This window comes from Physella acuta, unplaced genomic scaffold (genome assembly GCF_028476545.2).
Source record: "Physella acuta isolate Inbredline_101_S28 unplaced genomic scaffold, ASM2847654v3 ptg001377l, whole genome shotgun sequence".
NCBI classification, from domain to species: domain Eukaryota; kingdom Metazoa; phylum Mollusca; class Gastropoda; family Physidae; genus Physella; species Physella acuta.
The window spans coordinates 571,245-587,620 of record NW_026732892.1 but is presented as its reverse complement, the minus strand read 5'-3'; the positions used below and the strand labels follow the sequence as shown (position 1 = coordinate 587,620).

General features: G+C 35.2%; 1 protein-coding gene across 43 annotated transcripts in view; it reads left to right on the top strand.

Moving 5' to 3' along the window:
* Window positions 1-16,376, top strand: part of LOC131927134 (titin) — a 152,487-nt gene that overhangs the window by 60,799 nt on the left and 75,312 nt on the right. For 21 of the 43 annotated variants that reach the window (XM_059282805.1, XM_059282812.1, XM_059282820.1 and 18 more), the window contains 12 exons: window positions 69-266; window positions 511-609; window positions 769-943; window positions 2,478-2,543; window positions 5,864-5,908; window positions 7,273-7,317; window positions 7,895-7,959; window positions 10,292-10,447; window positions 11,953-12,141; window positions 12,863-13,360; window positions 15,301-15,485; window positions 16,001-16,018. In XM_059282805.1, the coding sequence (XP_059138788.1) occupies window positions 69-266; window positions 511-609; window positions 769-943; window positions 2,478-2,543; window positions 5,864-5,908; window positions 7,273-7,317; window positions 7,895-7,959; window positions 10,292-10,447; window positions 11,953-12,141; window positions 12,863-13,360; window positions 15,301-15,485; window positions 16,001-16,018 (1,739 nt within the window). Of the gene's footprint in view, window positions 1-68; window positions 267-510; window positions 610-768; window positions 944-2,477; window positions 2,544-3,890; window positions 3,975-4,616; window positions 4,713-5,863; window positions 5,909-7,272; window positions 7,318-7,894; window positions 7,960-10,291; window positions 10,448-11,952; window positions 12,142-12,862; window positions 13,361-15,300; window positions 15,486-16,000; window positions 16,019-16,376 lie in introns of all 43 variants that reach the window. The other 22 variants (XM_059282825.1, XM_059282818.1, XM_059282809.1 and 19 more) reach the window with 19 other exon arrangements.

The window sequence follows — 16,376 nt, the reverse complement described above, 5'->3', positions numbered from 1 at the left end:
ATCCAGTTGTGAGAAAAGCAAAGAATGAGTGACTTGTATTGCTTATCTTGTCACACCTTCTATCCCAGAATGGACTGACCCCCATGCATCTGGCTGCCCAAGAGGATCGTGTCCAGGTGGCAGAGATTCTGTGTAAACACGGCTCCGAGACAGACACCAGCACTAAGGCTGGGTACACACCGCTACACACAGCGTGTCACTTTGGCCAGGTCAACATGGTGCGTTTTCTGCTGGACCACGAGGCGTCTGTCAACTCTACTACCAAGGTCAGTCTAGTCATTCATGCTGAGAACATCATCTACATTTTATATAAGTGTCTGTAGATTTATTTTTGTGTAGATTGGCAGGTTAACATTGTCACAGTCAAGTCAGATTTTTGCAGTATGTCACATGAAAACAAAGTCAAATATTACCATTAATTATAGTAATGTGTTGATGAAATATTTGTTGATCTTGTTATTAGATGTTTCACCATTGTAATGTGCTGATGAAATGTCCATGTATCTCTAGGTGGGTTACACTCCCCTTCACCAAGCTGCCCAACAGGGCCATGTCCAGGTGGTCAGCACTCTACTCAAGAACCAGGCGTCACCCAATGCTGTCACTAATGTAAGTAATCTTCAGGAGGTGGTTGTGCAGCGTTCTTACTTCTGTAGAACTATTCATAGTTAATCAATAGTGAATCAATTACTTTTAAGTGAGCTTGATAACTACGTGTGAATAGTAAATTTTGAAGAATTAATTTTTTTTAAATTTTCCAATGAATAGAATGGTCAGACCCCACTGGCCATTGCCCAGAGGTTAGGCTACATCTCAGTTGTTGAGATCCTAAAGCCAGTGACCGAGGTCCAGGGCATCATGCCTGCCACGGAGGATAAGTACAAGGTTGTCTCCCCTGAGACCATGCAGGAGACCTTCATATCAGACTCTGAGGACGAAGGAGGTAACCCATCCTTGCATGTCTCTTCATTAGCCCCACTCTGTCTTACTAAACACCTGTCTGATTATCATCCACTTCACACCCCCATCATCTGTGTTTTAGCTAGATCTGGTTCTCATTGATCAATGCTGTTTTTTAAATTTAATCATTTGATTATTTTTCAGTATAAAAAACATAAAAAATTTAAAATTAAAGAATAAAGCCCACTTATTTGATGGGCATTTATATGATCAGATATCAACATTGGTAGTTTAAACTCTGCTGGTCACTGAATGGTGACCTGGTGTTATCCCAATGCCTGGTGTGTGCCTTAACACCACACGTGCATGTGTTGGCATGTGTCACCACTGATGCCCAACCAAAGTCCAATTACCTGACCAGTCCAATTACCTGACCAGTCCAATTACCTGACCAGTCCAGTTACCTGACCACAGTCCAGTTACCTGACCACAGTCCAATTACCTGACCAATCTAGTGTTACCTGACCAAAGTCCATTTACCTGACCTAAGTCTAATTACCTGACCAAAGTCCAGTGGACCAAAGTCTAATTACCTGACCAAAGTCTTAATTACCTGACCAAAGTCTAATTACCTGACCAAATTCTAATTACCTGACCAAAGTCTAATTACCTGACCAAAGTCTAATAACCTGACCAAAGTCCAGTTACCTGACTAGTCCAGTGTTACCTGACCAGTCCAGTGTTACCTGACTAGTCCAGTGTTACCTGACTAGTCCAGTGTTACCTGACTAGTCCAGTGTTACCTGACTAGTCCAGTGTTACCTGACCAGTCCAGTGTTACCTGACTAGTCCAGTGTTACCTGACCAGTCCAGTGTTACCTGACTAGTCCAGTGTTACCTGACCAGTCCAGTGTTACCTGACTAGTCCAGTGTTACCTGACCAGTCCAGTGTTACCTGACCAAAGTCCAGTTGACCAAAGTCTAATTACCTGACCAAAGTCTAATTACCTGACCAAAGTCCAATTACATTACCAAAGTCCAGTTACCCCATGAAAGTCCAGTTACCTGACCACAGTCCAATTACTTGACCAGTCCATTTACTTGTCTAAATTTTATTTTACCTGCCCATAGTCCATTTATCTGTCCCAAGTCCAGTTTTCTGGTATACAATTAAAATCTACCTTGACCAAGTTCCCTTTCCTTGATTTACTAATTGTGTTTGAATGTGCCTTGAGCAACAAACCTTGTTTGGTGCATTGTGGTACTTTGACCACCCTGTGATACTTGCAGCAAAAGCACAATTTGATGTGTTTTAGGAGCATCTCACGTCATTAGTTTGATCTGAAGGTTACACTGTCACCTTACTACTCAAATGTTCTGTCCAAACTGTGTGCAGAAATTTTTTTGATACATTATTATTCCTATGATTTATGCAACCTAGAACCATTTGTAATTCCATGTTATTTGAGCATTCCAAGCTTTAACCCCCCCTCCCTCCCTCAACCCCCCCCCCCCTACCCCTCGCCCCCACTCCCTACTTGATTCCTCTAACTTTTACCACTATAAAATACCTAAAGGAAGCAGCTTTGTCGGTTCATATCGCAGTCTGCAGTACGGAAGTCTGACAATAAGTACATTTGGAGGTAACACCACCATCTTTTGGCCCAGTCTTTATATTCTACCTGCAACAACCAGTGCCCCACCCTGACACCCCCCATCTGTGTTACACCCTGACTTGAATGTACACTCATAGAATACAGGTTTATAACAGAAGACTTGCTAGGGACAAATCCTGGCTAACAATATTTTAAACATCTATATACCCAGTCAATGTTTAATACAATTCTAATGTTAAAACCTTTCTGTGCTGTGGATTTTAAATTCTTTCATGTAAATAGTTCCAAAATCCCAATTTTTCTGGGTTTTTTCCTTCCAATGATTCTTGTGGCTACAAGTCAGAGTGTATCACAGGATTTCTGCTTTACAAAAGGATGTGGTCAGCAGATGGGGAAAGGTGATCTATCTCCACACCTTTCCTCAATCTCCCTGGATCAGTGATAAACAATGCAAACAGATCTAATACAAAAAGTGATGTTTTAACCAGAGTTAATGTGTTAACCACTTCATTGTTGTAATCAAACAGCTAACCTTAAATAACATGGTTGGGTTTAAGTCAGCATGGTTGGGCTAAAGTTACATTATGTGGTTGGGTTCAAGTTAGATAATACGGTTGGGTTCAAGCTAGATAGCATGGTTGGGCTAAAGTTACATTATGTAGTTGGGTTCAAGTTAGATAAGAAGTTTTGGTTAAATAAACTATCAGATTGAGAGGGGTTGGTCAGCTCAAGATCATTTGTTATGGTGCAACGATTTCTTTTATAAGGAATCTTTTTCCTCCCTTTATGAGACATGAATAATACAAACATTTTCCAATTTAAAAAAAAACCTGAGTTGAAAAAACCACCTGCTTTTGCTCTTCATCTAAAAAATATATAACCAAGAAATATTTAAATACTTTATTTATATACATCCTTTTTATTTTTATGCAACATTTTTTTAGTTTATACATTTATGTTGAATAAAAATTGTAAAGTATACACAAAGTTTATACTTTACTTTTAAGTTTCAAGGTAAGATATAGCAAATGAAACATTTTTTCTCATCAACATTTTAAAGGGAAAAAATATCCAATACTAGATAACAGATATAATTATACAAAAAACTCCTCAACAATAGTTTAGAATGTTGTATTGGTTAGTTTAATGCAGTAAAGTATATAATGGAGTATTAGATAAATTCATGTAGAAAATGATATACTAGTTGGTAATGGGGTATCAGATAGTTTAATGCAGAAATCTATATCATATTTTGTAAAAAATTATTGGATGGATTATGTATTTAACTATATAATAGTTGTAAATGGAGTAGTGGCTAGATTGCTGCAGACAACTGCTCTACCATGGTGTCTAATGGCTGCATGTGTCTCTAAGGATCCACAGGTCTGGGTCGCTCTCCCAGTGACAAAGTTTACTTAGCTGATGGATGGCACAAAACAAGGGACACAATGGGTGGAGGTAGCTCCAGATCTAAACATATACAACAAATATATAGTTATCTCCCCTCATACTCCACTAACATATTTACTCAACTCAGCTTCAAATTATATGGAGGATAATTATATTGTGAAATGTAGCATTGCTATAATCAAATAAGGAAGGAAAAATTATTGATGCTTTATTATTGATCAAAGCAAAATTATTGATGCTATATTATTGATGAAAGCAAAATTATTTAAAGAATATAAAAACAAAACTTGGTTTAAAAAACCTACAAAAAATGTACAAAAATAAAGATATTAATATTACAACAAATAAATTTGGCATTGCTCAAAAATAATTTATATTTTAAATTCACAAAATATATTTGCATGCAAATTTATTGATCTAATTTATCACTTTATCTATTATTATATTTCATGGGTGTAAGTTTTGTTTGGGATATTTCTGCTCTGTAAATCAAGTATATCTGGTTAATCTGTCTTTCTGTCGGCCCAGGTACCTCAGACTTCATGAATGCTGCAGAATATTTTTTTGCATAAAACTTCAAATAGAATCAAGTTTCTGTTCTATTAATATTCTCTGACTTTGTGTATAAAAGTAGCTTTCTGTGACTTAATATTGACTGCCTTTTTTCTCCCCACCTGCTCCTAATGCTAGCAGATGACTTTTTGCCCCAATCTCCCATCTTTGGCAAACCTTTGTCTGAGCAACACGTCTACCTGCCCTACTACGAGGGGCAGAAGATCCACAACAGTAAGTCCCTCCCCACTTCTTTGTGTCTGTCAGCTGTTGAATGTCACCTGACCTTCACCTTGGCTGTTGCCTGATGCCATCTTGTTTTTTTTGCTTGGAGATGTGAAGCTTCACTTTTCATTTTGTGAAGCTTCACTATTTCAGTATGTGACACTTCACTTATTGCTTGACAGAACTGGATGTTTTACTTTACAGCTTGATCTGTCTTTATTTCTCAGTGTGGTATTGAATGTTAATTTTATATCAGCCCACCCCTTCAGATAAAACTTCTAAATTATAAGCTTAAAAATACATTGTATGCATTATATTGTGCTTCATGAAAAAATCTTATTCACAAACTTACATATTTTTTTATTGCTTTTGTTTGAATCTTTTTATTTTGCTATAATTATTATTTTTTTTTAATTAAAGCCTTTTTTATGCATGTTCTTGCACAAATAGAATAGATTATGGAAAGTTTCTTACACACCTCCCCCATGCACAGGAAGAATGTTCAGCTAAATTAGATAGAAGATACATCAACTACTTGATCTGCTTTGTTTCAATTCATAACACACCTTACTCCCTTTTTTCATTCTTTTAAATTAAACAATAAAGCATTTTATAATGTATCATTGTTATACTATTATCATTGTTATACTATTATACTGATATGCCAAATGAAACATTTGTTAGATAGAAAATCCAGTGAAACAGCATTGAATTATGGACTTTATTAATGAAGCATTTGTTGAGTGAATTATTTTGTGAATCACCACACATGGATGAAATATTAATTAGCTTTAGCTGTTGTCATTATTTTTTCATTCACATTAATGTGTGTTGTGTGCTTGCACAAAACAGAAAATTTTCAAGCTGCAGATCACATTGTTAGAACAATTCACTGTATCCTTCTTGTAAGACACAAATACCACAAGTATTTTATACATTACCCTGTAACTTTGGGGTGCACTTCCCACGTTCAAGTTAACCGAATTTTCTATATAAAATACACATTTGAAAACCCCAGCACTTTACTTAATTGCATTAGCTACCTCCTCCCTTCCTCAAGACACCTGTACACATGATATGTAATTGTGTGTGCCTACAGTTGAAATACTTGTATAGCCTGCCTGTAATACTTGTATAGCCTGCCTGCATCTCCTCCCCAGATGAGAAGCGCAATAGTTACCTCAGTACAACCAGTAACATGAGTAGTAAGTCCGACACGCCTGGCAGTTTTTTTGTTTTGTTTCCTTTTTCCTGGCACCAACTAGACCACTCCTCTTAAAGACCTCAGCGCTTCACCCTGCATTGTTTCAATGAAAATATAAAAAAAATTGTGGATGAAACCACTTATTTGTTTCCCCTTTAAGAGGAGTTGTCTAACTTACACTTGACCACTACAAAACAGCTAAGAGATTAGTCCATATATTTACAAGATTGCCAAGCTAAAATGTGGGCTCGCCTACAGTATTTTGCCTATTGTAGACAACATTAGAACATGTAACTGCAGCTTTGGTGGAACATCTGTGTGTTAAACCTTCTTGCTCTTGTTTAGACTTGGTTGTGTCAATTTTAGAATAGAATGAAAGATGTCATCTTGAATAGCCCTAACATGGTATCAAAGAAAGAAAAACTAAACATTCAATGCCCCATTTACAGTAGATAAATAAAAGATTGGGTTCCCCTTTAATAAAAGGAGCAGGGGTGAGTCATGATGTCCCCCCCCCCCAGATAACTGTAATGTACCATTGTCTACAGGGACGCGTGGTGCTGGCAGGACCTGGAGAAAATCTTGGAGTATGAAAGTGACACATCTGTGTTTTGTCTATGGTTGAGGGTTAGACTATGGGGCATGAGAGGGAAGGTTGTTATTGTCTAGTAGAAAGCTTGTAGAGCTGGGCAGTGCTGGGCAGTTCATGCCCCACCTGGAGGTGCTCAGATAAATCCATAGCTGGGTGTTGAGATAAAAGTTTGCACACATGAATAGCACACACCATTAACACAGGACTACCCTCCCCCACTTCCTCTCCACACTTTTGTATTTAAAAGACTAGTTGATATTGTGTTCTTGTTGTCTACATTGTTGTAACTGTTGAAAGGGAACTGAAATTTGATTGCAGTTGTACAAGCTATTTTAACTTTATTAGGCAGTTAAGCTGGAAAACTGTTCAACTTTTCTGTTTTTCCAATAGTTTTGGTACAGTTTTAAACACCATCATCAGCTGCAAACAAATTTGTTGATTTTGTCTGTTATTTTTGCCACACCTTAACACTGCTTTGATGATTTTGATAATTTAGAATGTAATTACATTTTCTTGGAGTAGGTTTATAGCCAAAAATAGAATTTTCACATAGAAGTTTTATTAGTGCTATTTTAAAATATATATTTACAATTTACAGCCAAATAACTATTACAAAAATATATTTTGACACCTTGCTTACATTAGTAATGGTATACAGCCACCCTATTTACATTTTATATCACCTTTTTTATCAAATTAACAAAGTTGGCATCTTTGATGTATCATATGTTTTAAATGCGTGTTTTTTTCTCTCACCTCTACCCACTTTAAAGTTGGCAATCTTAGCTTTGTTGACTCGTATGATGAAGAGTTCCGAGGTAAAGCTGGCTGCTAGCTGAACTGGTTCTTTTACCAGCATTTACACGTTTTCTTTAGAGCTTCAACATTGCTCTCTTTTTTATTCTTTTCATATTTATTTTACACTTTGAGAGTTTTAAAGTTTTTAAAACTATTATCTTTGCAAACAGTTACAGTTTTAAGCATTATTTATATTTCAACTTTTAATACATTTTAGTTATTTTAGTCATAGAAAATCTTTATTAAATAATAATATTCTGTGCTAAATATTTTCAATTAATTTTTTTCTTTTAAAATAATTGTTTTAGCCACCTGATTTTAACATAAACATTTTATTTTTAAATATGTAAAGTTGATAAAAAGTAAATTGTTTCTTTTAAACATGAAAAAGAATATTTAATTTTAATAATTGAGGATTATATATATAAAATTGGATTACTTAAAATATGTGAAGCATGTATATGAAACTTTGGTTCTTATATTTGAAAAAATAGTTGATTGATGTTCATTTACTTATGTGTACTGTTATGAAATGAAAGCTGCTACTGCAACATGCCATTAAGAAATATCTAAGACATGTTATGCTTGCTCTTGTAGGGGAAGACAGCATCTCACTGGAGCGTGGAGGGAGTGCCTCTCCCCTGGACACATCTTTTGACAAGGTAATGAACTCTGCTCTAGTCCCAAGGTTTGACAACTCTTGTAGTCAATGTTTGGTATCAGTGCTTGTTTGTGTGCTGTTTTCCCCATGGAGATGGTAAGATGTTGAAGGTGTCATGCTTTGATCAACAGCTACTTCATTTGTCCTCTTCAGCCTTTTCATTTCAGCTCTGTCTTACAATTTGTTCAAAGTTGCTTGGCAGTTTCAATTGTTTATTGTGAAAAAGTGTTATTTCAGTGTTTTCTGTCATTTATTTTCTTGTGATATTTATTGTTTTAAAACGTGTTACACATTTTATTTTAATTGGGTGACCTCCCTTAGCATTACACTTCTAACAAATGATTTCAGCAACTACACATAAATTTTTTTTTTACTAAATGCAATGCATGTTTATAAGAAGCATTAGATGTACTGTTGCTAAAATTGGCACCAATAATCATGTGACTGAGTCTAGTGGTAGATGTCTGAAGTTGTGGCTACAAGAAGTGTTGTGTATCTGATGATCTTGTCTAGACATGGAACATGCTAGTTTTACTACAGTTCTAGCTGTTCTATTTTAGGGTATCATCGATTACTGTTTTTTTAGTTGGTGTTGTTTCTTTATAACAGAAAGTATTTTTTTATTTCCTTTTTGATATTTTTCTGTAATCTGATTGATTTTTTTCTCTAATAGCTTATAATTTGCTATCCCAAAGTTGATTGATGAGTCTATTTGTCCCCCCTGTCACCTTTTTATAGAAGTTAGTCCCCCTGTCATCTGTCTATATAAGGACTCCAAACTTAGCAAAGAAGAAGATATTAACAGTCTGATCAGCTATTTCTAGGCAATTTTTTGTTTTGGAATATTGTGAAATTTTTGTTTTTACTTTAACTTTGCTTGAAGAATGTTGATGCTCTATCCCTATTTTATCAACAATCTTCTGTATGTATACCTATCACCTTCTATGTCCAGTGACTTAAATCAAGTGACTTAAATCAACAATTGTTCTGTATGTAAACCTATCACCTTCTATGTACAGTGACTTAAATCAACAATAGTTCTGTACGTATACCTATCACCTTCTATGTCCAGTGACTTAAATCAAGTGACTTAAATTAACAATTGTTCTGTATGTAAACCTATCACCTTCTATGTACAGTGACTTAAATCAACAATAGTTCTGTATGTATACCTATCACCTTCTATGTCCAGTGACTTAAATCAAGTGACTTAAATCAACAATTGTTCTGTATGTAAACCTATCACCTTCTATGTGCAGTGACTTAAATCAAGTGACTTAAATCAACAATTGTTCTCTATGTAAACCTATCACCTTCTATGTGCAGTGACTAAAATCAAGTGACTTAAATCAACAATTGTTCTGTATGTTAACCTATCACCTTCTATGTCCAGTGACTTAAATCAAGTGACTTAAATCAACAATTGTTCTGTATGTAAACCTATCACCTTCTATGTACAGTGACTTAAATCAAGTGACTTAAATCAACAATTGTTCTGTATGTAAACCTATCACCTTCTATGTACAGTGTCTTATATCAACAATTGTTCTGTATGTAAACCTATCACCTTCTATGTACAGTGTCTTAAATCAACAATTGTTCTGTATGTAAACCTATCACCTTCTATGTACAGTGACTTAAATCAAGTGACTTAAATCAACAATAGTTCTGTATGTAAACCTCTCACCTTCTATGTACAGTGACTTAAATCAAGTGACTTAAATCAACAATAGTTCTGTATGTAAACCTCTCACCTTCTATGTACAGTGACTTAAATCAAGTGACTTAAATCAACAATTGTTCTGTATGTAAACCTCTCACCTTCTATGTACAGTGACTTAAATCAAGTGACTTAAATCAACAATTGTTCTGTATGTAAACCTATCACCTTCTATGTGCAGTGACTTAAAATGGCAATGAGAACACAACCCTAGAGACTCCTGTATGTCCACCTCAGTTGTCTCCCTTACTTGTGTTTCTAATTTATCTTTCCTTGCATTTCCTTATAATCCTGTGATATCTTGTATCTGACTTTAAGCATAACGTACTGTTTGTCCAAATATTTGTTTTATCTGCTTTATAACATACAGTGTTATAAATAGCTATGACATATTGACGTACCAAAAAGCATGCCATTTTTTTTAAAAGAATTAAAACTTGCTTTTTTTGTTCTGATGCTACTGATGGCGTTGTTGCCTTACCTGATGCAGCTAACTGTGTGTATCTTGTTTACCTGTGTGGTTCTCTAGCAAGCACACAGTGCATAAACCCCCTTCCCCCTTCACAGTCCAATCTTTTAGTTTTGTTTTGCTCCCACCTCACACTGACTATAGGACGTCCAATATCGCCACCGAGCTGTTGACCACAAGAGCCGACAGGTGAGCCAAATTGGGGCCACCATGCATTACCCATCGTACCTGGAGACCAACCCTGACTATGAGGAGGAAATGAGATATTATCATGGAGATACCTTGTCTCCTAAAGATAAGGTAACACAACTGTAGATAGGTTCATTTCTTTCAGATAATACAAAATCAATTTTAGTAGACAACTGTAGATGGGTTCATTTCTTTCAGATAAAACAAAATCAATTTTAGTAGACAACTGTAGATAGGTTCATTTCTTTCAGATAAAACAAAATCAATTTTAGTAGACAACTGTAGATAGGTTCATTTCTTTCAGATAAAACATAATCAATTTTAGTAGACAACTGTAGATAGGTTCATTTCTTTCAGATAAAACAAAATCAATTTTAGTAGACAACTGTAGATAGTTACGTTTCATTCAGATACAAGAAAGTACATTTTTCTAGGTCTTATACTTACACAATCAGTTTTACAGTTACATTTTCTAGCGCTTAGTCAAATAAATTTTACAGAAACATTTTTAGCCCCTATGTCAATTCAGGGAGTGCTTCTCTAAAAGCTTACACAGAATAATTTTGTATAAGTTATCCCTGCAAGTTATCTCCCCTTAAAAATAAAAAAATAAAAAAATAAAAATTCCTTACATTTATATCTGCTTAAAGCTATCATTCAAGTGTGATTTACTTGTTTAATAACACTATACAACAACACATCAGCTATTAGTTTGCTTTTGGCTGGTTCTCAGTGAAAATAAAACAAAGATGTATTATCTAACAGTAAACAGTTATTTTTAAAGGACAAGAAAAATAGCTCCAAACAAAATGTGACATAGAGCACGTGTGGCAAGCATGAACATATAACATGGTCTGTACAAGGTGTATTCCATCCATGTGTGGTTTGCTATGCTAATAGCATGAGCCTTATAACGCATGCCCCACACAATGACCCACACAAACACACAGGGCTACACAGAAGACATGACTTGTGGATAATCTGCCTACACTGTCCTTGTCTTGTACATTGGTTGTCTGTTTAAAAACATTTTTATGCTTTATATTTGTCCTGCTTTGGCGAATATTTAACTTTTTAAAAATTATACTATATTGACAATTTTTAATACACTTAATTTTTAGAATTTCATTAATTTACAAAAAATATTGTAAGAATATTTTGAAGTAGTTTCCATCCCACATTACTCCTCCTCCTCCTGTATTAGAATATTTTCAAACAATTATTTTATGTTCATCTTCATTCAACTATAACTTGTCAGTGTCCAATATTTGCTTCATATGGTTTTTGTGTGGCAGCTCTATATCATACAGTTTTTCCCATCCAGGTTTTAAACATCTAGGTTTTAAAAACCTGGTTTGGAAAATGTTTTTAGATTCAACAAAAAAAATCAATATTAATTAAACTGTATGAGGTTTGAGCTGTCTCGCTTTTTTGTGTTATTGTGTTATTGTCTAGTAAGCCTACGGTGGAATACCCTAGGATGTTGTAGTGTTGTTGTTGATGGCTGAAGCACATCTGCGGAGTATTCCATGGTAGGCTTGATCTCATGTCACCATCATGTGTGTGTGTAAGCTAATCCCTGACCATCCTTGCCTGCACTGCTTGTGTTTACATAGAATACAAGTCAGGACAAATCTAGGTTGGACAGCGTCTTCTATTCTGGGGATTATTCCACCCTGGGCTCCAACCGAGACTCTCTCAATCTGGATGCAACCAGGGACCGCTCCGTGGGGGATAGCGTTGGAGATTTGTTTGAAGATGATGATCTGAAATATGTGGTCGCTGATGATGCTTATTTGAAAAAGGTAAATGGAGCCGGGCCTTGAGAGAGTACTAACAGTCACCCACGTCGAAGCTTTGCATCTCCCCCTCTCTTACCCATACGTGTTTACATTCAGAACAACACAAGTCTAATGGGAAAGTCTTAAAGGGACAAGACATCCCCATATGGTTAGACTTAAAGTATCAGACCTGATAAATAACATTGGTAGATTTAAGAAAAATATTGTATACAAATAGTTTTAGGCAGGTAAACTCTTTTTTTCAAACCAAAAAATGTCCACAATAAATTATAATGGAAATGTTACTGGATGATTGAAAAGAATGTTTAAAACTAATTATTTTGGTTAAGTTATAAAGCTGTTAATCATTTCTTTTCCTTAGAAAAGATGTCTTTAGTTTTAATTGCCTCCCCTTCATCAATCAACTGCTTGTAGTTGAATGTCCTCTAGTTGTTTTCTTGCACCATGAGTGTAGCATGACCTAGTGTTGTACCCTATAGCCTCATGTTCACCATATGCCTCAATGTTTCTATAGTTTTATTGATTATATTTCATGTATAAATGTAGATATCTGCTTTAATCTCTTTATTGCATGTCTTGATGACAATTAACTACTGTTGTTCTTTCTTTCCCTACATACTTGTGACTTCAAATCCAAAACATGGATTTGACCCACACATTTTTATAAAACAAAACAAAAAATAAAACTTTGTTTTTCCATTCACCACCAACACATTTACAATAGAACAAGCCTGAAGATTCCTATGCTGAAGACATTTATGCACGCCAATCATTCCGCTATGGGAAGAAAGCGCCAGAGCTAACATCTCCAAAAAGCTGGAACTCTTCAGTTTCACATGGAAGCTGGGAGCGCCAAAGTGTGGTCTATCAGGGTCAGATTTCCAAGTCTCCCAGCACAGGGGACAGAAACTCTGACACTGTGGACTTCCCGGATGATTCCATCGCAGTTTCTCAAACTACATGGGAGCCTCAGAGTCAGGCCTATCAGAGCGAGGTCTATCAGAGTCAGGTTTCTGAACCTCCCAGCACGGAGAAGAGAAACTCCAGCTCTGTAGACCAGAAGGTTGACTCCATCAAAGTTTCCCAGAGCACCTGGGAGCCCCCGAGTGTGGTCTATCAGGGTCAGATTTCTCTGTCTCCCAGCTCGGAGAGCAGAAACTTTGACACAACTGACCTGATAGATGACTCCACCCCAACCTCTGAGCTGAAGGAAACAGTGCAAGTAAAGCCTCAGATTTTATTGAGATACACTTTACCCTATCATTTGCTTTGGGTGATAGAAAATCTAACATTTTTTTAAAACATCAGCTTTTAAATTAATCAATTTTCAGCTTTCCCAATTTTTGTTTCTCACAGATGATAGATCCCCTTGCTACATACCTCTTTCAGCTTCTCAACCATTAGTTGAGCCCATTTAATCAACTTATTTTTTTCACTAACTCAGAAATTTCCTTGACTAACCATTTGACATTAGCAGTCTGAAGGCTTCAAAACTGTATTCTTCGCTAAAGTTACGACTTGATAATTTTTTAAAAACTGTGTATAATCTTCACTTTATAATCATGCTTCACATCTCTTGAAAACTGCTTGCAATTAATTTAATTAATTACACATTGATAAAAGTTATATTTTATTACACATGAATTTAATGAATGACAAATTAGATATTAAGTTAATGATAAAATTGACATCAGTACAACATAATTATTAAATTACTGGCTTAAGTTTTTGTTGGGTTTATGTGGGTTTATGATCTACGAATGTTGCATGGTCTAGTTATGCTGATGTTGTTTATTCCCACAACAATATTCTTTGAAATACATTCATCAAGTACATTAATCAAGTACATTCATTAACTACATTTATTAAACTGAAATTAAAAAAAAGAATAGCAGATATTCCTGAGACCAATGTAAATGCCAATAGTTTATAACAAAAGAAAACTAAACAAAAATGTCTTTATTTCTACTGCCAGCTAGTCATGCCTTATAAATTTTGTTTATATTTACAAGTAAAAAAATTGTTGTAAACAACATTCCAACCATTACTGTAGTTGTGGAAATGTTTTGGACTTAATTCAATCACAGGTAAAACACTTTCAATAAAAGAAAGTAAACATTCAATAATATACTACAAATTTAACATCTTCTTACACATTTAGATGTATCTACCTGTTTCTCCAAATGTCATGTGTCTGTATCTATCTGTTCTTTAATGACATGTATCTACCTGTTTCTCCAAATGTCATGTGTCTGTATCTATCTGTTCTTTAATGACATTTATCTAACTGTTTCTCCAAATGTCATTTATCTACCTGTTTCTCTAATGACACCAATCTATATGTTCCTTTGATGTCATGAATCTACATGTTTCTCAAATGTTCATCTAATGTCATCTACCTGTTTTTCTCATGTCATTTGTCTACCTGTTTCTCTAATGTCATGTATCTACCTGTTCCTCCAATGTCCTATACCTGTTTCTCTCATGTCATGTATCTACCTGTACCTCTGTTAAGACAAATGTACCTGTACACCTACATATTTGGATGTATCTAATCCAGGCAGAGGCTGCTCAACCCTTTACAAAAGCTTCTTCTCACTTGCTTATAAACTGTATACCCTTGGCTATCACATTATGGGAGCTTTACTCAACTTAGTTTGGACTTGACCATTATTTCCTTTCATTTATTAATTTATGTTGTTAGCTAGTGAAGCTTTAATAATTTTAATTAGATGATTTAATAATTTTAATTAGATGATGGTCACTATTTTAAAAAAAAAAGTCATTAAATTGGTGTCTATTTGACAAGATAATTGAGATGTTTTAACTATTTGATTACATTAAATTACAAACATAATTTTAACATTATTTAAATTTAAAATTAAATAAATATACTGTTTAAAGATGATACATTTTAAGTACTAACTGTTTAAAGATGATACATTTTAAGTTTGATATAGTTTTTTTATAAGTTAGAAAATTTGTGTAGTTAGTTTTTATAAATGCAATATTGTATGCTTTTTATAAGTAAGAAAAAAAATAATAGGGGTGAATAAAGCATAACAATTAAGTTGAAATAAAAGCATGAAGAAATATTGTGAGAGAAGAAAGTGTAGGTGTAAAGCTAACGACTGCCTCTAACTGAGCTGATCGTGTTTCAAGGATTACATGGACGCCCAGATCACCAGCCAGTCCTTCAACGCCATGTACAGCGCTGCCCCGCCCACGTCCAGCAGGCTCCCAGTGACCAGTGAGGCCAACCGCTTCAGCTCCTACAGTGGGAGTTCCTTCAGCACCAGCTTTGACCCCGACAACGTTCTGGTTGACCGCTCGCCTGTCTATTCAGGGTAGGCTGATTTTTTTCTTACAACTCCTTTTGTTTCCTCCCTTTTAAGTTATTCTAACCTGTTCATTTAGTTTCATCTTCTAACCCTTCCTTTATGGATAACATACTTCTTATAATCAGTAGTAACCCTTTGATTTGATCATTAAACTCCTCTTAAAGTATGTTTTGTGTAAAAATTGATTCCCACATTTTAAAATGTTATGACCCCTTTCAATTTATTTTTAAACCCCTTCTTAATTATATTTTGTTTAACCAATTGTTCCCACAGTTATGACCCCATATCATTGTCAGTAACTTTAAAGGTATAAATTCTGACAAAGTCCTGAGTATCAGTCAAACACTTTAAAGGATGAAACAAAGTTTTCCTCTGGTCAAACTTTCCCTTTGTTTGATTTCCCCTCATCAACAAGCTCTCTACTTATTAAAACCCATTTCACCACATTATAAACTACATTCTGTTGTTCTAGTTGTCTACTTTTGTTGTCTGACTTAACTTTCTTGTTTAATTAACATTAGCAAGCTGAAGTGGAAGAGGTAAATGATGCTACATTGATATTGTAACATTTTCTCTTGCATCAGTCTCTCTGTCTAGTGTCAGTAGAAGTGTTGTAACCAACATTTTATTGTGCCTCATGTGTTTGTGTATCATGTGTTTGTGTCGTGTGTGTTTGTGTCTCATGTGTTTGTGTCTCGTGTGTTTGAGTCTTGTGTGTTTGTGTGTCATGTGTTTGTGTGCCCATGTTTCTCTGTATCTTTGTGTCCATTTATGTGTTATACAGATCTCCATGTATGTCAGTGTCATGTGATTATGTGTCCATGTGTCTGTGTCCATGTATGTATGTATGTATGTATGTCTGTCTCAATGTCTGTCTGTATCCATGTGTCAGTCTCC